This window comes from Coturnix japonica, chromosome 1 (genome assembly GCF_054131305.1).
Source record: "Coturnix japonica strain WE chromosome 1, WE-NBRP24, whole genome shotgun sequence".
Classification (NCBI taxonomy): Eukaryota; Metazoa; Chordata; class Aves; order Galliformes; family Phasianidae; genus Coturnix; species Coturnix japonica.
Genome location: NC_140663.1, coordinates 151,432,533 through 151,456,231, shown reverse-complemented (window position 1 = coordinate 151,456,231; position 23,699 = coordinate 151,432,533). Strand labels below are relative to the sequence as shown.

The window sequence follows — 23,699 nt, the reverse complement described above, 5'->3', positions numbered from 1 at the left end:
TAATTCACCAATCCTGAGCTTAACTTTTGCAATATGCATGAACTTATTACTGATTGTATAAATGAGATGCTGTAACACCTAATAAACGAGGCTTGTTGACCATGATAGCATGAGACTTGTCTCCCGCGGTTACTTCCAACACATTTTTCCCTCACAAATTTTCACCTTACCTGGAAAAATGGAGCAGTTCTCGAACTCTAAACAAGTGCTGTTGCAAAGATGTGAGTATGCAGTAGGCTTTTTTTTGTTCCAGTGACACACAGTGGTATCTCCTAAGTGGCTTTAGTGGGCATGAAAGTGGTAGGTTGGCAGTTGGACTAGATGATCTTAGAGGTCTTTTCCAACCTTATTGATTCAATAATTTTAAGTGCCTGCTGGTTATTGTTTCATTGGCCAAATCAGAGTTCTCCAGGGACTTGAGCTGTGGTATGTTTTATACCGCATCTGGATTAGATATTCTTGGCAATTGGTTTATTTGTCTGTTTGCATCTGAACAGTGGGAAGAGGCATCTCTGTCATTTATGGGATTTCTTCTGTAGGTGGGATACAACGTCTTGCCAGCAGATACTGTCTGCTGTCTCCACTGAATTGTACAGCATTGATGAGCATTGCATATGCCAAGAATTCAAGTGTGAGTGAACTGGAAAATTTCATAGGCTAACATATCCATTTCAGTCTTGGTTTTATCAAAAGCTGATTTGTGGATCAAATAGCTGCTGCATTTGCTTCCAAATCAATCTACAACGTTTTCTTCTTTTCTTATTTGAGGATTTCTCCATTCTGCTTTAACTGCTCAATTTACAAAATGTTTGCACAGGTTCTGCTAGGTGTTTTGCCAATTAGAACATATTAAAAGGTGATCTAATGCAATTTCTTTCTCTGGCTGCCGTCAATAAACAGGAACAGCAAACTGTAGCACTGACTACTCTCTGCATGTGCCATACAGTATCTTTGCAAATACACTGTGGAGGCTCCCAATGCACCACGCTGCAGATTAAGAATATTGGGCCAGCTTCTCAACTAGTGCAATTCAGCAGAGTGCCACTGAACAGCTTGTGCAAACCCAGTTTGCATTACGTGTTATGTGACTCACGGGATAATTAATAAAAACTGCTGCATTATACATGCTGATGCTTTTGCGGCTATTTTGCCTTGTCTTCTAAATGTCACAGAGAACAATTATGTGCCTCTTGGAGTAAAGTTATTATATAATACTTGAATAGAAAGGAATTTTTTCAAGCTGTGATAGACAGAAGTAGTTTGCTGTGCAGATACCACAGTAAAAAGTCTTCATATATAGAAGTAATATACAAGATACTGCATATGCACATCTGAAGTTTCTTCTGAAAAGTGTAATGTGCTGCGGTTGCAGTTTATGCAGTGTAGCCTTCATATGCAAAGAAAAATGTATATTTGTCTGATTTTAGAAGGGAACTGAAACAAGTTTCATACATGGAAAGATGTACAAGTATTACACATTAAAACAGAAGGAACTGAAAAGTGGAAGCTGTTGTCATGACAGTTCACCTTAGGGAGCTCTTTCTTTGAATTCTCAGCATTATTTATAACGGGCTTCCTTTGAGTGAGACTGCAGATGGTCAGTGTAGTGACTGTGTGATTTGAAAATGCATTATAATTGATCCAGCTGTAACCTGTATGTGGGAAGAATTATTTGAGTGGTGAAACAATGGTGAAGCACTTTCCAGTAACTTTAAATCAATAAGAAATGGTGTCTTTTTGTGACCATAAGAAATGGTGTCTTTTTGTGTCTCCAAAAGCAAAGTTTGGAAATCAGAGGAACACAAAGCATCCAGAAATGCCTTAAGGTTTGCAGGGGAGAGGGGGAGGTCATGTTCCAAAGACTGTTAGATTTCAGATGCTGTGAGCTTATGTTCCCATTTACATGACAGTCTTACAGATGCTGCTGAAGATTCTAAAATCCTGTTTCTATTTATGGTGCTGCTTTTAAGTCTGATCTGAGTTGTGATTTTTTTTTCTTGAGGCCATCCTAAAAATAAAAAAGAAAGCTACACATGTTAAGTGAAATACACCAGAGGCGCCTGCAATCATGCTGTGCCGATGCTTCAAATGTGTGACTTTTGATGTGCAAAGAATTCAGTGTTCCTGCAAGATTAACAAGGTTATTTATCCAATTTAGGGAATGTACCTGTTTATTTTTGTTCACTCAGAGGATGGTGATGCACTGGAACAGGTTGCTCAAGGAGGCTGTGGATGCCCCATCCCTGGAGGCATTCAAGGCCAGGCTGAATGTGGCTCTGGGCAGCCTGGTCTGGTGGTTGGTGACCCTGCACATAGCAGGGGGGTTTAAACTGAATGATCATTGTGGTCTTTTTCAACTCAGGCCATTCTATGATTATTTATGTCTGCCAGTTATTCCTGCTCATATTGGTGGTGAGGTTATAGCAGATTTCACTGAAAGTGGGAGATTTCTGATTGTTTTCCTGAGTGATAGATCTAATTCTTCACTTAAAATTTTAATGAAGTTCTCCTTAGTCACCCTTATACCATCTTACTAGAATCCCACAGGATCATTTTCTGCTATTTCTTTTGTTTTACGAGACGGAATTGTATTTCTGATATGCAAAGATACAAAGGCAAATTGGAAGCCCTGAGAATTGAGGGATACTACTGCTTGATCTCCTTGAACTCTGTCCTTTCCTCAGCCTCAAAAGAGCTGAAGTAAAACCAAGGCTTGTCTCTTAAAATTTTGGTTTCTAATTGAAACCACTGAACATGCTAAAAAAAGGTAATCAAGTCATAATGCGAGGATTTCATCTTCTCCCACTCCTTTCTTACTGCACTTTAGCTGCATCTCTAGCATCACAGGCACCACCCTCGAGGCCCTTGCTTCAAACCTTATCGTTGGTCTTGTCACATCGTTCTGAAACCAACCATATACACACATGCATAAATAAACATCCCTCCTGGCTTGCTTGTGCTCTTGCTCTCCTCATGTGCTAGTTAATGCTTTTTGCTCATCTCTGAGGAAGGGCTGTGTTGTGCTGAGGGCTACATGAAGGTACGGGGAGAGAGTGATGTATGGAAGCAGGAATGGTGCCCCCCTCTCAGAGTGCACAGAGCTCTCTAGTACTGCCAGCAGTTGAATGAATGTGGTAAATATTAAATACAATCAACGGTATTACAGTGTGCATCTGCTTTGATTTGGTTTTCATTATGATTTTAGAAGCTACATAGTATTGATGAGTCCATGTAGCATTACTATGAGTCTTGCTTTTCTGTGATAGTTGGTGTGTTCTACTGTATGAAAATGTAGGCAGGAATGTAGTTGGCTTTTAAGAAAGTACCAAATAAAATATATTCTGAAAATGAATGAATCTTATGGTGATGCAAACCTAGTATTTAGTTATTTAAAGTTCATGATTCACAGAAGGATTGGGATGTAGGTTGGATGGTTCTTTTAGGAATGGTAATCAACTGGTCTTTCCTGTATCAAACTGATGCTGAGAAGTCTTTCCATTAATGAACTCAGTGTGAAATTAAGATCAACAACCTTTTTCTGTTTTTGCTTTGTTTTCCTTCTTTTAAAAGAGGAAGTTTCACAGAGGGAAAGGCAGTGGGTAAGAGTATGTAAAGTAAACAGCCTAAGAGAAACTGTGTGGAATTCTCTGCACTTCTGTTATCTGGCTTTAGGATAACATATCCTTATGTCTTTGTTTTAGTTTTTGAGAAAAGAACAAAAAAATCCATGGATGACCAGGTCTCTCTAAGGCTCTTAATCTCTTAAATAATATTTTCTTGCCTTTATTTTCTTTCCAAGTGACAGATTCTTTGGCCCAGTCTGTAGTACAGCATTTAAGATGGATAATGCAGAAAGACCTTCTCGGCCAGGATGTCTTTCTTATTGGACCTCCTGGGCCCTTGCGACGATCCATTGCCATGCAGTATCTGGTACGTATGCTAATTTAAGTTATTGGAGAAATAGCCTTTAATGTCACTTAGATATTTCGCTACTAGCCAAACTGAGGGAAGTATTACTATAACATTTCACAGCAAGCAACTTGTGGAAGTAAAGTTTTTCCATAAATGCTCTTTCCAGAGTTCAGTTTGTTTTAGACGAATAAAAAGTGCAGACATTTTAATACGTTCTTCTGCCTAAACTCCAGGGAAAAAGAAAGTTGGAAGACTATGTTGCCATATGCTATCACAAATGGAGAAACAGTTTGTTCTAGGCATTATGTATGTTGGAAGATTAACAGATCTGCCTACTGTTACAGACAACAAATCCTTTTTGCTTCTTTTTACAGAAAAAGATATGAAGTAAAGGATTTGGGAAAGTATTTTAAATAACATTTAGGGACAGTTATCATGAGTGATCAGAAAGTGGAGATGTGTGTGTGATCCACACTTGGAATGTGGGAAGAACTTGCCCACATCCATCTGCATGAACCACGGCAGCACTGTGTGCAAGATTTTACATTAGATTCATTTGTGCTCTTAAACGATCAGGATGGGGGGTGGGTGGCTGCAAATGTGCACAAGGCTTTGTCTGCCATGAATTCTACCCAGGATCTGGTTGTGCAGAAGGATCACAAATGGAGGTGTATAACAATTGTCATGAAGATCAGCCATTTCTCTTCAAATCAAAAGACATGAATTCAAAGATTAGCTCTCACAGGTAAAACACAGAGGAGAAAGCTGTATTTTAATGTCGTCTAAGACAAATGCATGAGGACCGATCTTTGCTGTGAGGTACTACGAGCTCTGGGGAACTATCTGCTACACAAGGCTAATTGTTAAAGAAAACTCTTGTATTCTCTCTTTTGTTCTTTTTTTCTATGAGTCACACTAAAACAAAGATTATGCCTACATGCATCATAGAGAAACTGGTGGCTTTTTAATAAAGCGTTAGATCTCAGATAAAGAAGTAGCAGGAGAATCGGGTAGAAGTACATTTGTTTTTTGTTTTGTTTTTTGCTTTAAGATGGAAATTTCTAAGTAGAGCTCTTACTGAGTTAACATTAAAAAAAATAATAATAAAAAATCAAACCTTAAAGATTTTTCTTTTTGAAGTAGTCTATAATTGTACAGAAGTAAACTGCAACTTGTGTGAATAGAGGCAGAGGTGGTGAGAAAAATATAGTTCACCAGTATATTGACGAAGTATATGCAGGTAATCATTACAGCTGTGTCACAGTGTGTTACTGAGCAGTGACAGAATTGAAGCTTTGAAATAATTTATGGAAAACTTGGATTTCTGTTCATGATCTGTGGATGTTGATTGTTTCTGGGTGTCCAGAACCAGAAAATTAGCCATAAATAAGACTTTATGGAAGCTCAGTTGAACATCTGGTTATTATGTTTTTAGAACAGATTTGGGGAAAATAAAACTTTATTGAGCGGAAATTCAAACTATTTTGTTTGAGGCAGAACACACTGTAAACATCTCAAAAATAAGATATATTAGATCTTGTTTAGAGTTCTTTCAGATCGCTGTGCTGTTGTCTGGAGCTCTTTTGTATAATTATATTATTGGACTTACTGTTAAAAGTTGACTTACTTGGAGTTGTGGTTTTATTTTTGTGATAATCTGTTTGTTGTCCGCAGGAACTGACAAAGAGAGAGGTTGAATATATTGCACTCTCAAGGGACACCACTGAGACAGACCTCAAACAGCGACGAGAGATCCGAGATGGCAGTGCTTTTTATCTTGATCAGGCAAGTTACAGTCACACACCACCTCATTGTCGTTTATAACTTTGAAGGAAATCATAGTTTAAATGATGAAAACTCAATACATGGGATACAGAATGACTGGTGTGTTTCTGGTGGTTAGGAAATTTCATAGAACACTCCTGATTTTGTTATTACTGAAAATGTTATCTTTTCCCAAATCTGAGATTGCTCCCTCTATGACAAGTACCACAGGGTTTTACCCTTTTATTTAGGCTCAATGAGGGAGACAGTTTATTATGTTTATCATAACGATGAGAAGTGAAATTCATTCAGTGCAGGTAGACTGCAGTTTCACAAGCACTCTCTAGATATTGCTCTTGCCTAACCACTGTAGCACTTTAGATGTACTTTGTGATGAGCCCTTTGATCTAACATCACTGAAAAAGAGTATTTATGTTAGTACTGCTCTGTGTATGTAAACCCAAGCACAGTAAATGGAGACAACTGGAAGATTTGGTTCAGAAGATCACTTCTGATCAGAATTAGAATAATGATTTAAACACTCCCGTCATCAGTACTTTTCCCAACAACATTAGTTGTTTAAGTAAAACTGTAGAGTGACTTAGGTTAGGAAAAATTTCTTTGTAAGGTATCAAAGGCATGTCCACAGGTAAAACATACTCTTGGTTTAGAATGTCTGTTCTAATTTGTTTACAAATTAGATGCCTAAAGAAATAGAGTGGGTCAGTTTTTCTGATGTAGTATGAGTTTACATGTGCTATCTAAAGCAGTTTTCAGTTGTTAGCATGAAAGAGGTTAATGATAGCACCATCCTATGAGTAATTTGTGGGTGGAAAGTAGAATGGGTAGAAGTAGTAGAAGTAGTAACTTTGTAAAGTTACTTCTCAGATTTGAAATTACTTAATGGTTATCCGTAAAAATGGGAGTTGCATAATCAGATAATTTTAAACACTGTACTGTGGATTAGGGCTATAAATGACTTCTCGTTTACCAGAGGATGAAAGCATTTGTGCAGGCTATAGAGCTAACATTAACTCATGATCTCCATTGCTAACTGTTGTTATAGACAGTCTTATCCTTGTGTTTACTGCAAGTACTTAAAATAAATTCTCTCTCAGTGTAAAAGCATTAGTTAATTAACATCTATAAAACCAAAGTATTAGGGACTGTATGAATCTCAACAAGATGTGAGAATAATCTGTTCATTGTATTTGTGAGAAGACTGTGATCCGAGTATAATTACGAAGCGTCTTGCTTCGCTTTTACAAGCTATTTTGAATGATCTCACATCAGTAAGAACACTGTGTGAAGATTGCCTTTCTAAGGTAAAGGTCTAAGATTACCTGTCTTCTTCCATCTGTTGGAAATTTTCAGTTGAAAGATTTTTACCAGGGTCTAACATGGCAGTATTTCAGACCAGTGTTCTCCCTTAGTAGGATATCCAAGTAAATCATATTCAAGTTGACTATATATTTTTAAGTTTTGTGGGAAAGATGATAAAATGAATAATTGCTGTTTAGATGCGTACTGAAAACATGAAAGATTAACCTGTTAGATAGTGGTGTTCTACCCAAAGTTTTCTTGCCCTGCATTTTAATTATATACACTTGAAGTATGATAGATAGCTACTTTTAGAACCACCTCAGAGCTAGTTATATCTTGGTAATAAAAGGAATAAAGTTTTACAGGTTACGCAGGAGTCTGAATTAGTTTGTTCAATAGTTCTGTTGTTTTTAGAAGGGCATATCAATGCAAAACATTACAAAAGCTAGATCCTACTCTTCTTTAAACCGTTTTGAAACTGAACATTATTCTGATTAGTTGAGTTGTATCTTCTTAAAAGTATAACCTGAGAAAATTGCAAGTTTTAGTCAATATCCTTCTTCTTCCCCAGTAAAGTGAGGAGGAAAACCTCAGTGCAAACTCCATTATGCATCTCTTCCATTTCTTTTTATGTTATTGTAGAATCATAGAATGATTTGGGTTGGAAAGCCCACAATTTCCAGCCCCCTGAAGGACTGCCACCCAGCAGTTCAGGCTGCCCAGGGCCCCATCCAACCTGGCGTTCTGATCATCCTCTTAGCCCTCTGGACCTGCTCCCAAGAGCCCCATGTCTTTCTTGTGCTGGGGGCTGTAGTCCAGAACTCCAGATAGGGCCTCATGAGAGCAGAGGGGAACAGTCACATCCCTTGACCTGCTGGCCAATCCTTTTTCCTTTACCTGCTGGTTAGGTTAATGATTTACATTTGGAGAAATCGATTCTACTTGACCCATGGAAAGTAATTGAGAAATTAGCAATTTCATCTGAGTTTTGTGACATTTCATGTCTTGGTGGACTACAGGGACTCAAGTTATTGTCGTCCTCCCCTGCCCCCAAGTCGCTGCACTGTGAGTTTACTTTTAAGTTCTGTTATCCTCTTGCAGGCACACATGACTTTGTTAACTCAAAAACAGCCAACGTTTTGTGCTATCATTACCAGATGATTTCTGAAGATCTCTTTTTAGCATAAGAGATGCCTGCACATGTCAGTGCTGGAAGGTTTTTGAGATACAGCAAAGACTCTGGTGAATGAGTTTGTGTGGGATATTGTGCAGGTGGAGGAAACAAGTTTCTACTGTGGAAGGGACATCTGAAACGTAGCCTGCAGATGCAGGGAAACTTTACTTCATTAGTTCTCTTGTTCACTGAGCTGCTTGCTCTGTTGTTTTTTCATGTTGTAATTTTGGTTGTTGTGCTTGAGATGTCATTACAGGGATCCAGTTCACAGAGCAAGGGTGCTCGTCTTCATGACAAAAACAGGCAAACATTAAATTAATGTTCAGCCATTATTTGGAGCATTTTTTACAGTCTGGAAACAGCCTGTACTCATGATACTCATGAGTAAGGTTTTATGTTTTTTGTAGCTGTTGTGCTTTGCACTACTCAAGCAGAGGAGCTCAGTTGTGCAAAAGACTGTGGAAGCCTTTTTTGTGTTGTTTAGTTTCTCAGGTGTTTCTGCCTTTAAAGAGAGAAATATACTTTTGTAGGTGCATTATGAAAGCAGAGTAAGCATTCCACATCACATATTTATTGCCTAAGTCTATTGCTATGGGACTAATAATGTGTTAAGGGTTTCTGCTCTTGGGGAAGAAACTCAGCCTGTTTTAAGTTCATGTATTTCCTGGAGCAGGTATCCAGGTAACCATTCTTTCAGATCTGTGGGAGCACAGGTGGGAGGCAGTGAGCTTGGTTCTGCATTCAAAGAGCAAAATAGTCTCTAGCTACAGTTAAAATAAACCTGAAGATAAACATTTAACAAATCCCTCTTTGCTTTTTAATAAGAATTGATACCTTTAATCTCAGGTTTACCATCAAGGTTGCATAATAGAACACCCTCTGTCAAATTATATTTTATATTAAACACTTCGAACAAATGAGGCTGGTGAGAGAGTGAGGCAGCACAGCTATTTTTGGGTTTTCATTATAGAATTATGAAGATGAGTTTCTTGGAAGCATCTTTTAAACAATTATTTTCAGTGACAGATTGCAAACTTGCTTGCTTTCCTCTTTATTTGTTGCGCATTTTAGTTTCCAAAACAACCCATCAATGCACAGATATGACTGAAATAATGATTCAGAAGGTACCTTGTAGTGTGTAAAGCTTATTGCAGAAATTTATTACTCGTTACCAAACAGGCTGCATAAATACCACAGTTCAGCCAGGGATACGCAGCTGTTTAAGAGCAGACTTGATGCTGTCCGATGTTAGTACTTTTCCCAGGCTTTGGAGTCAGATGAGTTGTGTGTGTATTTCATTATATTTTGGAGAACAGTTTATTGTATTTCAAAAATGCTTTAAAAATATCCAAGGAGCACAATTTGTATAAAGAAAAGAAAAAGTAAAAAAGAGAAGCCAATCAGAGTAAATTAACACCCGATGCTGTTTTTATTGTTGTTATGGGGATTGCTTGGTTAAGCGTAGCTGAGCACTCAGACATTCCAGAAGCTGATCATCTTTGGCTACCTATATATACTTCTTATAATCTGTAACATTCATTTTGAGGTATTGTACTGAGTAACACAACCTTGAATAAAAATTTTGAACAGTTTTCAAGCTCAGAAAATTGCTTTCTTTTTAAGTTGCGATCTTCTGAATTGGTCTGTGTGCTTTAATAGGCGATTCGCAAGACTGAATTGCTAGGAGAGAACATCTTTTTGAAGTTCATGACTGCCACAGGCTGCCCAGAGGCTGTGGGGTCTCCTCCTTGGGGACCTCCCCTGCTCTGGCTGTCCCTGCTGGGGCTGAGGCTGGAACAGAGGGACCCAGAGGGCCCTGCCAGCCTCAGCCATGTTGTGACTGTAATACTGGAAGACTGTTAATTCATCAGGCTTTCATTCATAGTGTGCATGTCTCAACATGAGTCAACAAGATTCTATGGATACTGAAAATATTTTGACACCATATGAACAAGATGTGTATTTTCCTCTGGCTAGTAAAACTTGGTCATAAAGTCTTCTTAGACATATAATATGCAGAATCCGACCAACTTGGCAAATAAAATGTTTGTCAAAACGTATTCTGGCTGAATCCCCAAAGTACATTTGGAGAATATAGCATTTTGTTCATTCCAGGTATTGAACTGGTTGCTGGAGACTCAGGTTTTCTATTTAAACAGGTTGAAGCAGATTTTTTACTTAACTAGTGACCTTCCTAGAGAAGAACGTTAGTACAAAATTTGCCTTTCAGACAAATTTTCTGGAATGGAGAGAGTGAAAATTTTTATTGCTTGTTAAAGCATAGTATTTTGAATTAGCCTATAAAATCAATTTACTTGCTGATTACTTTTGGAAGGAATTAGTGATTCAGTGGAAGGGAAATAGTCTTAGGACTGTACTTGGTTAATGGGATTATTATGAGTAACTCAGATATTGATTATGAGGCTAGATCCTAAAAATGTCAGAGGAGGGAAATTAATGCACAGATGCGTACTGGGATTTGTGAGCTTAGGTACAGCAGTTATCGCTGTTTTAATAAAGATGTTAAAATCTTACATTATGGCTTATTTTCCCATAATTGTTTATACTTCTACTTCATTATAGAAGTATAGAAGTATACTTCTACAGTGTGCATAAGAAGCAGCTAAATTAGTTAAGGTCCCATTTAGTGTTATCTTTAGGGTTACCAGATGGATCTCTGATTCTATCATATGCTGTGTGCCATGCATCAGTTTGGTTGCACTGAACTGTTCTTTGTCTCTAGCTTAGATTTATCCAGCTGTCCTTTGTACATCTTTATTTTATTTTTTTCTTTTTCCATTGAAAATATTATTTTACTCTTTTCTCTCCCCACATTTTTTCATTATTCTTTCTCATTCCTTCCTTCTTTCTCTCTGTCCCAGTCTTTGATGTCTGTTATATTCATCAGAGATTTCCATCTAGTATCATATGAATGTTCGTCTGTAGGAGTTTGTAGGAGACATGCTGGGAATAGATTTCAATCATATTCCCTTTGTCACTGTGCTTGTGTCTAAAATTGTTCAAATGCAATCGGAATGGAAAGCAAATCTCTCTGGTGCCTGTTGATATTGGGCACATCTATGCATTCCCTGTTATTATCTGGTTAAGCCTTTTTGATTTGGAAATAGACAAGAAAGCATTAAATTTCAGAATCTTTCCTTGAGCAGTAATTGTGAATAATAGTTATGAAGTGGATTTAGTTAATTTCCCTAAGCCCACAACATTGACTGCGAAGAAACTGCACAAAATTACCAACACCAGAACTTAGTTTTATGTTTTGGATAAATACTAGGCACATATAAACAGTAAGAATTCACAAATAATTAATGAAGTGAAATATAGAAAAGAAATAACTTCATATCCCAAGTGCTCCAAAGTATCCACAAGTGAGAGTCTGTGCTTTTATTCTGTTCTTAAAGAAGACCACGTTCAGCCTGGGAATATAATTACAAACAGTTTTAATTTTATCATATTGTTAACATCTGATTATTGATAGCATTGTTTTGTTTTTATCTCCCACACCTGGTTTCAACAGATTGTTGTTCTCATCAGGTCAAACTAGAACACTGTAGTGGTAATGGAATTACACTGGTGCATAGCCAGAGTAATCCCAAGGGATATATGACCTTTGGTTTCTAAATATTTTAATATGGTTGTAAACGCGTACAACCACTTCTATACACTCTTTGTAGAATCGAATCATAGAATGGCCTGGGATGAAAGGGACCACAATGATCATTGAGCTTAAAGCTCCCTGCTATGTGCAGGGTCACCAGCCACCAGACCAGGCTGCCCAGAGCCACATCCAGCTGGGCCTTGAATCCCTCCAGGGATGGGGCATCCACAGCCTCCCTGGGCAACCTGTTCCAATCTTACTGATTATTATGGAAATAAATACTGCTTTGGAAAGCATCTGTGGATTCTTTTTCAGCAGGATTTCATGAGATATGTGATGTTTATTTCTCTTGCAATATTGCTTTTTACTTTTGAAAAGTGTGCAGTTCGTGCAGCTACAGAAGGACGAATCCTTGTGTTGGAAGGCTTGGAGAAGGCTGAGCGCAATGTCTTACCCGTGTTAAACAATTTGCTGGAGAACAGGGAAATGCAACTTGAAGATGGACGTTTTCTCATGTCGGCGGAACGTTATGATAAACTTCTGCAGGTAGGGAAATACCATTAGGATTTTCAATTCTTGTTTTCCTGTTCTTGGTAGCGCTTGAATACTGGTATGAAGATTGGTGATATATTATTTCTCAGTGCTGCCTCAGCTTTAGTTTATTAAAATATGTGTGAGTAGCTAATCCAAATGATAAGAAGTGGCTCGCAAATTTACTCTTGATAGGCAATAGGATTGTAGCGTCTGCTACTGCTACTACTTTCATTTTCATCAAGGCTCAAGTCCCACTGCTTACATTTGAGTAGATACTCTTCGGCCTTTTAGGGACCTTTGTAAATTTAATCACCGTTCCTACCAGTACTCTGTTTCATACACTCATGTGCTGTAGTGTCCACTCACATACCTGTTGGTCTTTTGTCTGATCTCACTCATGTTTCTGTCTACCATACCTAACTGTAGTTAAGTATATGATTTGGAACTGTATGGTTGAAATATTACAAGTATGGTGTACAGTTGGAATAATACAAATACAGTTGGAAAAAAAAATAGCCAGTGGGTATCTAAGGAAAAGGACTCACCAACTCTAAGGCTTTCAGTCAAGGTGGTTGCTTGCCAATGTCAAGGCTCACCAAAAGAACTCCACAAAGGAGCAATCTCCAGAAAGTGGTGCTACCTTAGTGGTGGTCAGCCCTTAAATGGGATCTAGGAGAGGTGGAGTTAAGCTCCACCCCTTCTGGGAGCACAGCTGAATTACCTTCACCTGTGCTCCCACAGCTGACTCATTGCTTGCCTCAGATGGTTAATCAGAGGTTCAGGCTTTGATCAGTAGTGTCCCTTACAGAAACCATGTGAAAAAAGGAAATGTGCATTAAGCCTTCTAGTTGATCCCAATTAAATGAGCTTGCCTCCTATGTTGTTAGCACCATAGCAGATTTCTGAAAATATATTGATATTTCTTCAGTTTCTTATCCCTGGTTTGAAATCTGCTGATTTGTGCCTTTTCCAAAAACCTTTTAGTGGTAGTTAATTAGAAGATAAAATTGATGGGAGAATTATTGATGACTTTGAAAAATAAGCTTTTAAATTGTGATTGTATTTAAAAACTGAAGATGAGAATTCGGACTCAGACAAGATTTGGTTGCAGTTAAGTAAAGTATCCTCTTTTCTATATTCCTTCTTAAGAGTGTTCTAATGATAAAGTGCTTCAGAATGAGTGCCTCGGGTGCACTCTTAATAGTTGATGAATTAAATAAATCTCCTGCTATAATACTAAATCTAATATTGTCGTTTGACAGTTATTACATTATATAAGCTAATGTTCATTTTCTCTTCTTCTGTGTGAATAATTGTGTACTATATAACTAGGTCAAGAAAGGCAGAGCTGTGATGTGTGAAGACTTAAGAGTGTACTGCTGTGTATGCATTGAATCCTTTACAAGACAGCAACTGAAAAACACAACATAGGTGTTCTTGTAAAGGAGTCCAGTGATAGTTCTGTTCTGGTATTGCTTGTGATAAAGCATATTTTGTAAATGAAAATTTTAGAGCAATAATAGTCTCCTTTACAGTTACAAGAAGAAGGGAGAAGAAGGAAAAATAATGTACTCAAAGTACCACACTTCTAGTGCTTCAGGTTAAAATACATTTTGTCATCTGTTTACTTTCTGTTCTTTTTGAGAAGCAAGGTTCTGAACACACGGTTCTGAACCGTGACCGTCTGTGGGGTCTCTAATCAAATTGCATGACAGCTGCACATAATCAAATGTTCTGTGTTCATTTTGGAAAACCTTGCCTTTATGATCCGCAAATTAGAATAGTTTGATGTTTTTTTCATTTCATTTCTGAATGAAAGATGGGAACAATCCCATATTTACAGCTTGACAAACAAGGACTGTTAGTTTATCTGCAGCTTAGTCTGGAGGAATATTTAATGACGTAACTTCTTTTTTCTGCTTTATGTTGGTTAATTTAGGATCATACAAAATCAGAGCTGGATGCATGGAGGATTGTTCGGGTTAGTGAAGATTTTCGTGTAATAGCATTGGGCCTGCCAGTACCTAAATACTCTGGTAACCCTTTGGATCCTCCCCTTCGCTCTAGATTTCAAGCCAGAGATATTTATCACCTGCCTTTTAAGGTAAGCACCTTAACAGAGGAGTTGGACTATCTGTACTGAGTAGAGCTAATACTTTGATGTTGTTTTACTTAGCTCACCACTGAAATCAATGCCTAAATAATACATTTATCTTAAATGGCATTTTTTCATACTGCTCTTTAATAAATTCCTGAAAGGCAGACTTAGAGTTGCCAAAGAATGCTGCAGCAGAAAAATAACTTCCATTAGATAATATAGCCCTAGAAGAAAGATTTGATAATATTTCCTTCCTTTCATAAAATAAAATCTGTGTTCAGGAGTGAATAGACTTTTCATGTCTAAATTAGGGGAAAAAAATAAAAAGTATCTCTACATCATGTGCTATGACCCTCAGCATGACCCAAAAATGAATTTACCATATGATTTTATGTTCTGTTTTCAGGACCATCTTCAGCTATTATATTCAATTGGATCAAACATTTCTGCAGAGAGGTAATTTTTCATAATTAAAAGAAAAATCAAAATTAATGAAGAAATATGGTGCCATTTCAGGTTTCCTTTCTATTTTTATATCTTGTGTCGCTACTTGGAGACCAGAACTGAAGAAGCTTTTAATATGTGTGGGTGTATGCTCAGACAGCTTTTTATATGCAACCTTCATAGTGAATCTTTAATGCTTTAGAACTTCAATCACAGATAACTTTTTTTTCTGCTCAGATAGAGCTTCAGCATCTTACACTGATCTTAAACCATCATTAACTATTTAAGCTTTAGTATTTTAAGTATAGATGGCATATGTAAAACTCTGTACTTATTTTTTCCTGTGCAGAATTTCTCAGATCCTGTCTTTTGCTACAACTCTCTGCTCTCAAGAATCCTCTACACTGGGACTTCCAGATTTTCCCTTAGACAGCTTATCTGCTGCAGTTCAGATTTTGGTATGTGAATACACATGTGCTGTGAAACTGTACAAGCTTAAAATTTCTTAGAATTAGATTCATGTTTTTCATGTGTTGGAAGAAGATGAACGAGAACATCTTAAAGAAATAACTTAAAAAAACCTGAGGATGGTTTGAAGAACAGTAGTTCAACCAAGCATGATATGGAAGGGCAAAGAATGGCGCAATACAGTATTTCTAAAGAGTTGAATGTATCCTGTATGTTTTCCAAATAATGTTCCTGTTCTGCTTAATCAACTTGTGTGTCTTCAGATACAGTATATATGATGACAGTGAGGTTGTCATGGAGCAATTTGCATTTGTCAGAAAAGAGAAATAAACATTTTTGTAGGTTGTGATATTTCTGTTTTAATGCTGTAGTTGTAAAACAGATTGGCTGCATTACAAAAACACTTACTACTCTCCTTTAACAACAAAAAGTTCAAATTGCACCTGTGTCAGAGACTGCTAATGAGATGAGTCCCATATTAGGTCTTCGGGATGGATGGTGAGTTTAGAATAAACTTAGATAGGAGAGTTATCAGGAGATGCAGGCTAAGCATATTTGAAGGTACAATAGTTCCTACAGCTACAATCCATAGTGGAGAAGTCTACTAGAATAATACTCTATTGTACCTTCCATGCAATCATCTTACCAGTGGTATTGCTCAGTGGCAGATTATGCCTATGTTTTATTGGGTGTGCGTATTAAAAGGTGCAAGTTATTTTTGTCACTGTAGTGTTCAGTCCCCTTACCTGTAAGCTAGCAAATCATTGTGCCTGGTACTTACAGATGTAACTTTGGTCTGAATTAGTGGTATTGCGTCAGATAGTATAAAGTGATTAAGATTCAGGTTTAGAGAACTGAAAAAGCATATGAAGGGCTTTGGAAAGAAATACATGTTGGATTTAAAAATAAATTACAACTTCTTATTCTTTGAGCCCTATGATGAAAAATTATTTTTAAATGGACACCAGATAGCTTTCAGAGAGATGGAAAGAAAATGAGTTGTAAGCCATTATCTAAACTATGGAATGAAAGAAGTGTTTTATTTTACATTAGAGAACGTGAAAATGTTACCACTGTATGACAGTGTCTTTTTTGGATAGATCAGAACTGTTTCTTTTAGAATTAGTTTTAATCGCTCAGTTTCCTATGCCAACTGTTCTCACTGATTCCAGCTAGAGTGTTTCTCCTTCACACTCTGGGTCACCATCCTCTACTTTATTTAACCATAAGTTGATATAGAATCATAGAATCCTTAGAGTTAAAAAGGACCTTTTAAGGTCATCTTGTCCAGCTCCCCTGCAATGAACAGGAACAGCTACAGATAGATCAGGTTGCCCAGGGTCTGATCCTGCCTTGCCATGAAAGTCTTCAGGAACAGAGCATCTGCTCTATCTCTGGGCAACCTCTTCTTGTGCCTCAATGCAGAAGGCTTTTTTATTTTATATCCAACCTAGATCTACCCTCTTTAAGCTTGTAACCATTTCCCCTTGTTCTGTTACCACAGACCCTTCTACAGAGTCTGTCCCCTTTTTTCCTGGAGCTCCCCTTTAGATATTGAAAGGCTGCTATCAGGTCACCTTACAGCCTTCTCTACTCCAGGCAGAGCAGCCCCAGCTCTCTCAGTCTGTCCTTGTAGGAAAGGTGTTCCATCCCTCAGATCATTTTTGTGGCCCTCTTTTGTACATGTTCTATGTCACTCCTGTATTGAGGACTCCACATCCGAATGCAGTTCTCCAGGTAAGGTCTTACCAGCACAGAGCAGGGGGGCAGGATCACCTCCTTTGCCCTGCTGGCTGCACTTCTTTAGATGCAGCCTGAAATGTGCTTGGCTTTCTGGGCTGCAAGGGCACTCTGCTGGGTCATGTCCAGCTTCCCACCCACCAGTACACCCAAACCATATAGCAGTGTATAGCGAATATATCATAAAGACTGTCTCCCTGTCTTCTGTATAGATTAATGTAATTCCAAAAATGTATTTCTTAGTTTGAAAACTCCTTTCTCCAAATTTTTTTTTGTAGATTGCTGTTCTGAAGAGGCTAATTTTGGATATGCCACTGTAATTTTTATTAATTTGAGATAATGTGGGCAAATTATATGTTACAGCTTTATTTATAGACATAGGGCTTTTAAAATGCAATAATGGGTTTTGTGATCCTTTGGGCAGCATATTTACTACAGTGCTCTTAAATTGTTTATTTTTACTGATGCTTTTTTAATATGGAACATTATAAATAGTACTACTGATTATAAGTACGAATTGAATTATGCATTTCATAAAATATGCATCTCCTGATCTCATTTCTGAGCAACTCTTGTCTTTAGTTGGATGTCTGTGTAATCCAAGACTGTAATTGAAAACCGATCCATTTTATTTAAATTATATTAGAGCACATAAAAAAAAGTAGTAGCAGTCTACTAATTGTTGTTTCACTAATATTACTTGGGATCAATCCTTAATAATGTGCATGTAAAGCAATTGAGCTTTACTTGAGGATTTTTTTAAACACTTTTTTTTTTCTGTCATGGAGAAAGTTGTGTGTATGTTTCTTAGCTGTTCTGAAAAGTACTCCTATTTCTTTCTCTATTGCTGTGGCACAATAACTGGAATCGTGGCTAGTTCAGATAACATCTGACAGAATAATTATTACTTACAGTTAGCAGGGAGGTATAAAATATCGTTTACAGTTTTGTTTGGAAAGTGCAAACACATTTCAAAGCAAAACAAATTTTGTTCATCTGTTCCAAATTTTCTAGAAATGTGTTAAGTGGAACCTGTACACTATAATAGAATTAGAAGTAAATATTAGAAATTGCTATGAAATAGTATGCCATTATTGTACAGATTCTTGTCATACTGTGAAACGCAGTTACCATTGGTGGGATTTGTCTCATCTAACCTCAAGTGATGTTAAGATTCTGAGCCGGTCCCTGGAGCTTCCATTTATGCACAGGAAAAAATGTGCTTGTTTTTGGCGTAATTATCTAACCTCTTTAAGATATTTTCATTGTAATGAATTGCACAGTCAAAATGCCTGTTTTGACATCTGACCAACTGCTGGATAAGGTGGGCATTTGTTTATTGCCATTAAATTTTTTATTTTAAGTTTAGCACTATTTTGGATTTAACACCTGGTGAAGAATGAGCCAATCTTTTTCTTTCATTTGTATTTTTAATTTCAATTAGGATTCATTTCCTACGATGTCAGTCGAGCATGTTATTGATCGGCTTTACCCCTATAATGTTTTCCTTGGAAAGGAAGGCAGAACTGCAGTCAAAGATGCTTTAAAAGTAAGTATTGCATGTTGTAATTCGGAGCAATGGATGTTGACTAATGCTGCTACATCATTATTTCAGTTTTTAAAAAGAATTAAAAAAAAGGTAAGTAAAGTGAAATGGTTACGTTAGTGCTGGTACTAAAACAGTATTTCAAAGACACTTTAAAAGCTCATAGATTCCCTTAGAATGAAAAGAGAAACCTCTGTTTTCTATAGAATGTTTAGACCTTAGTTCAAGACTGCATAAAACCCATTACTATAGAAAGGCTTGTGTGAGAACAGCTTCTTCTGTGGCTAATGTAGTAAAATACTTAAAAATACCTTTGGCACATGACCTTTTAGAGGAGATACTAAAATAAAACCAGATCATGTGGCACAAGATGCATTTGATAAAGTATACCTAAAGAATGTATTAATTTTCTGGCTTTAGTTTGTATTAGCCTTTTCTAGTTTGTTTTTGGCCAGATCTATTCTGTTGTTATATTTGTGTTTAATAACAGCTTATCAAGCTTGTAATTGTACTGGGTTATTCTCTTCTTCCTTTTAAAACTTTAGCACAGTATTAGCTTTCTTTCATCTTCGAGGGTTAACAGATTAACATTTGCAGCCTAAACCATCTTACCCAGCTCTTTCAGTCCTGAAAAGTGGAAGTCATTTGTACCTCCCTATTTAGGAGTACTCAGCGTAGTGGCTAGTGAATGGTCTTGAACCATGTCTATGTGTCAGGGAAATTGCTGTTGTCTGTCCCTGCTTCCCTTCCCAAATACTGTCTTTTGGTATAGGAACTTAGTCCTGAACTTCCCTAATTTAGCTATGCTGATGAGCTTGTTTTCATGAGTTTTTGCTTTTGAAAGAGGTCCTGCTAGTGTTCGCAGGCCTTCAGAACTGCCTCCTGTGGGATCCTGTCTGTTACCTCTCTGAATGAGCCACTCTGGTCCCGTGAAGTGCAAGATCTGTACTCTGTTATTTGGTTTCATTGCTCCTCAGAATTTTGACCTCCATTATTTCATGGTTGCTGTGACCGAGGCTGCTGTCTGGTGCCGCATCCCCAACTGATTGTTCCTTGTTTGTGAACAGCAAAGCCATCTGTGCATCGCTTCAGCACAGCACCTGTGTTAAGAGTTTATTCCAGACAACCTTCCAAAAAAAGTAGCTTGATTGTGTCACGCTGTTTCCCTTCCAGCACGCATCAGGGTGATTGAAATTGCCTGTAAGGATCAAGATGGAAACACAAATCTCTGGCAATTAACAAAGTAGAAACAGTCACTTCTTAATGCGCTTTTATTGTTATCTTTTTTGTCATTTGTTTTTGCTATCAGTTAAACATAGTATAAATCTTTACACTCTATACCATTAACTTCCTTCATTTTCCATTTCTTTTAATACATTCTCTGCTATATGTGCCTTTTCTTCTTATATAAGAGGGTTGATTTAACTTCTACAACTTTCCTTCATAGTGACTGTCTACTTCTGAATCTTCTTTATCATTTAAACTTTGCTGTGTTAATTTTACTTATTTCCATATTCTTCATCATTATGACTTTTATAAGCTTGTCTCTCTAGGTAATGAGGTATGTATAATCTTATTAGGAGTTTTATTCTGTTTTGTTTTATTCTGTTAGTAGTGGCATGGCCAGAACTGAATAAGATGATTTTTGCCATCCCACAAGAAATGTGAAGGAGTCTTGCAGAAGGAAGGTGGTTTATTATTCTGCCCTTCTCCAGACATCAAGAGAACATCCAACTATGTTTGCCAATGAGAACTATGTAACAGAATATGGTTAAGGAATATTGATTTCAACTAGGAAAGATTGAGAGTTGAAAGAAGGTATACCTGACGTATCTTTGGAGTTGATTAATTAATTTGTGAGGATCAAATCACCATTTAACACTGTCTGATGTTTAAAGAAAACAGAAACATATTTCTTGTCATAAATGTGAAGTTTCACGATTAGAGTTGGAGACAGACATGGCAAGTAGTGCTCTTGCTGTTAATGTATCTTACTTTCATGAGCTGTTTCAGTCAGCTGTTAGAACTGAGAAATGAGGTAGATAGCAGGCTAAACAGCTCATTTCAGCAGCGGTTAGAACATGCATATATTTCTAGAGGACATCGCATCTACTGGATACTGTCCCAAGCATAATCCTCAGCTTGGGTAAATCTTTTCCATATATGCCTTCTTGCTCAATAGGACTCCACTATCTCTTAGGTATCCCTCTTAAGTCTTGCTCTTGATAGTCAGTTAAACAAACTACTAACTAACCTTACCTTCAAATAAAATTGTTACAATTGTGTTAGGCTTAGATGTGTAAAGATGCTTTGAAGTGCAGATCTCATTTTGAGTGGATCTAGTGAATCTAACCTGTCTTACTTTTATCTCTATCTGTCTGAGAACTTTTGTGTTGGGGATAAATGCGGTTCCTTGTGTTAACCTAGCCAGCATTGAATAAAGTGTTCCTTGGTTGCACACCTAATCATTGTTGATGCTTGATTAGAGAGATGGATATTGTACAGGACATAGGTACAAGGAATGCAGTTTCCAGTATTCATTACATCATTAGCTTGCAACAGACAGAACAAAAGTACCAACAGAAAACTTTCTGTTCTGAATCTTAATGATTTTAAAGTAAGAGGTCTTGCAAAGCAGGGTATGGCTTGGTGTGAATTCTGGCCTTTATTCTGTATGGATTCTATATGGATTAAATATTTGCATGAGAAATTATTTTTGATTGGCAGATGAACATTTGAAATACGCTTGTAAAAAATTATTTAACTTAAACATTTCCTTTAGGCAATTTAGATGTTGACAAATGATTGCTTTCAAGGAAAACAGTCCCTGGTGAAACATTTCCAAACAATTAGCTTAAATATGTATGATGTCTTCCACAATAATGAAGTTTCCTTTCGTCTGTACTGTTGATAGGCATTTATAAAACTGGCCATTGATACTCAGTTGAGTTTGTGGCTCACAAGAGACTGCAGCTAATTCCTTCATTGTTCCGTAAGCTTTCAGTATGTTGTTTCAGATTCATTGCAGATTTGGGCTTTGCTTTTTAAGTTTTCACACACCATTTGCATGCTTGTGGTTTGTTTTTTTTAATGGTATTGGAAACATCCACTGTTTCTATTTGTTGTTTACTTATTTTTTTGAGAATATTTGCATGTCCTCTTTAATGTTGCCTGACCTCTTCCTCTGACCTCCTCCTCTATTTCCCTGCTTCTCAGTAGGAAGCCTCTTTGAACCACAGAAGCACTCTCTTACAGAGTAGTCTAATATTTCAGAAAATTGAATTCATCTTTCTTGTTTAGACAGAATTCTGCTTACTTCTGATATCTTTCTATTGCAAACTGTAGTCTAAGGCAGACTTTGCTTCTCTTTCATCCCTCTCCCTTTTTTTTTTTTTTCACTAATGAATACTCCTAGAGCAATTTTCAGTTCTTATGTTGCTCCTTGTAGAAGTTTAATCCTCTTATTCCATGTAAAATTATCTTTCCCTTCTGTACAGAGAATCAGAAACTCTTAGAATGGCCTGGGTTGAAAAGGTCAGCAAAGATCATCTAGCTTGACATCCCCCTGCTATATATAGGGTCACCAACCACCAGACCAGGCTGCCCAGAGCCACATCCAGTCTGGCCTTGAATGTCTGCAGGGGTGGGGCATCCACAGCCTCTTTGAGCAAGATGTTCCAGTGTGTAACATCCCTCTGTGTGAAAAACTTCCTCCTCATATCTAACCTAAACCTCCCCTGTCTCAGTTTAAAGCCATTCCTCCTTGTCCTATCACTGTCCACCCTCATAAACAGCCGTTCCCCCTCATGTTTGTACTCTCCTTTCAAGGACTGGAAGGCCACAATGAGGTCTACACAGAGCCTTTTTTTATCCAAGCCCAGTTCCCTCAACCTTTTACTCCTTTTTCTCTTGATAACTCAGCTTTCAATTCTGATGAATAAAAAATTACTGTGGCTTAAGCCCCTTTGATAATGACTTCTCTTTCTATGACAAAACAGTCATTTTCATGCTATCTGTATAAATTAGAATATAATGCTCAAAAGTGGATTGGGTATACAGAAGACGTTTACTTTTTGATACATCCTGAATGTGCTGAAGACTTGATAGGTAGAAGTCTTCCTCAGTTTTCATTGTGTGGTAGGACTGTGGAGCTACATAAACATAACGTTCGATGGTTATTTTTATCCAGATGTTTAAATCTGCAGTTGTTTATAATATCCTGCAAAGATAGGTGGTCTATTATTACACTGCTAAAGGTGGTCACCCATTTATTTTGTTATTTCAGCCTGTCTGAGTAAGTATGTGCAAAGTAAGAATATGCCACTTTAAATTGCATTTGTCATTACAGTTGGAATAAATAAATAGTTGGTCTTTTTGGTTTGGGTTTAAATGACTATATAAAGTATACAGGCCATTGAGAATGCGAACATAGGTGTGTAAAGTGAAGTAAAGTTTAAATAAAGGAAAAGATTTTAAGACTTCACAAGTAATTAATCTTGGATACACTTCTGGTCCTGTTATCAGAACAAACAGTTCTAAGAAAGAAATCTGTATTTAATAAATAATTCCCCCAACCCGTCTAATTTTACAGCGTTTTGAGCTCCAAGACTCAAACAAACAATTGCGCCCCAGACGGATTACAAAAGTAGAAAGTGTACCAGGAAACAAACCCTTCAAGGCTGATGTAACCGTACAGATTGGTGAAAGTGAAGTGACATTCCAGGTAATCGCGTATTCTTAAAACTAGATGTAGTTATTGTTAAGTTACTTTCATGGAATCAAGAATTTGATGCTTGTCTTTGATTCTGAAACATGTTTGTGTTGAATACTTGATTTTTTTGTTATTTTTTTTCAAAAAGCATGTAGATAACGGGATTACTGGATTATGATATATTGATTTCTGCATGATCAGTCTCAAGTTCTTTAATTTCTTTCCATACCCCAGATCTGTAATTGAATTGATTCCCATGTCTTTTTTTTTTTTTTTTTTTCATTAAGAATGGGAGAAGAAAGTGTGGAGGAAGCTGTCTATTAAAAAATCATAGAATCATAGAATATCTTGGATTGAAGGGGACCCTAA

General features: G+C 37.2%; 1 protein-coding gene across 1 annotated transcript in view; it reads left to right on the top strand.

Annotated features, from left to right (window-relative positions):
- VWA8 (von Willebrand factor A domain containing 8) overlaps positions 1 to 23,699 on the top strand; it is a 160,135-nt gene that overhangs the window by 18,696 nt on the left and 117,740 nt on the right. Inside the window, exons 3-10 of the mRNA XM_085536105.1 lie at positions 3,800 to 3,930; positions 5,587 to 5,697; positions 12,168 to 12,335; positions 14,263 to 14,427; positions 14,828 to 14,877; positions 15,215 to 15,323; positions 18,518 to 18,622; positions 23,211 to 23,342. Coding sequence (XP_085392231.1) covers positions 3,800 to 3,930; positions 5,587 to 5,697; positions 12,168 to 12,335; positions 14,263 to 14,427; positions 14,828 to 14,877; positions 15,215 to 15,323; positions 18,518 to 18,622; positions 23,211 to 23,342 — 971 coding nt within the window. The remainder of the gene's footprint in view (positions 1 to 3,799; positions 3,931 to 5,586; positions 5,698 to 12,167; positions 12,336 to 14,262; positions 14,428 to 14,827; positions 14,878 to 15,214; positions 15,324 to 18,517; positions 18,623 to 23,210; positions 23,343 to 23,699) is intronic.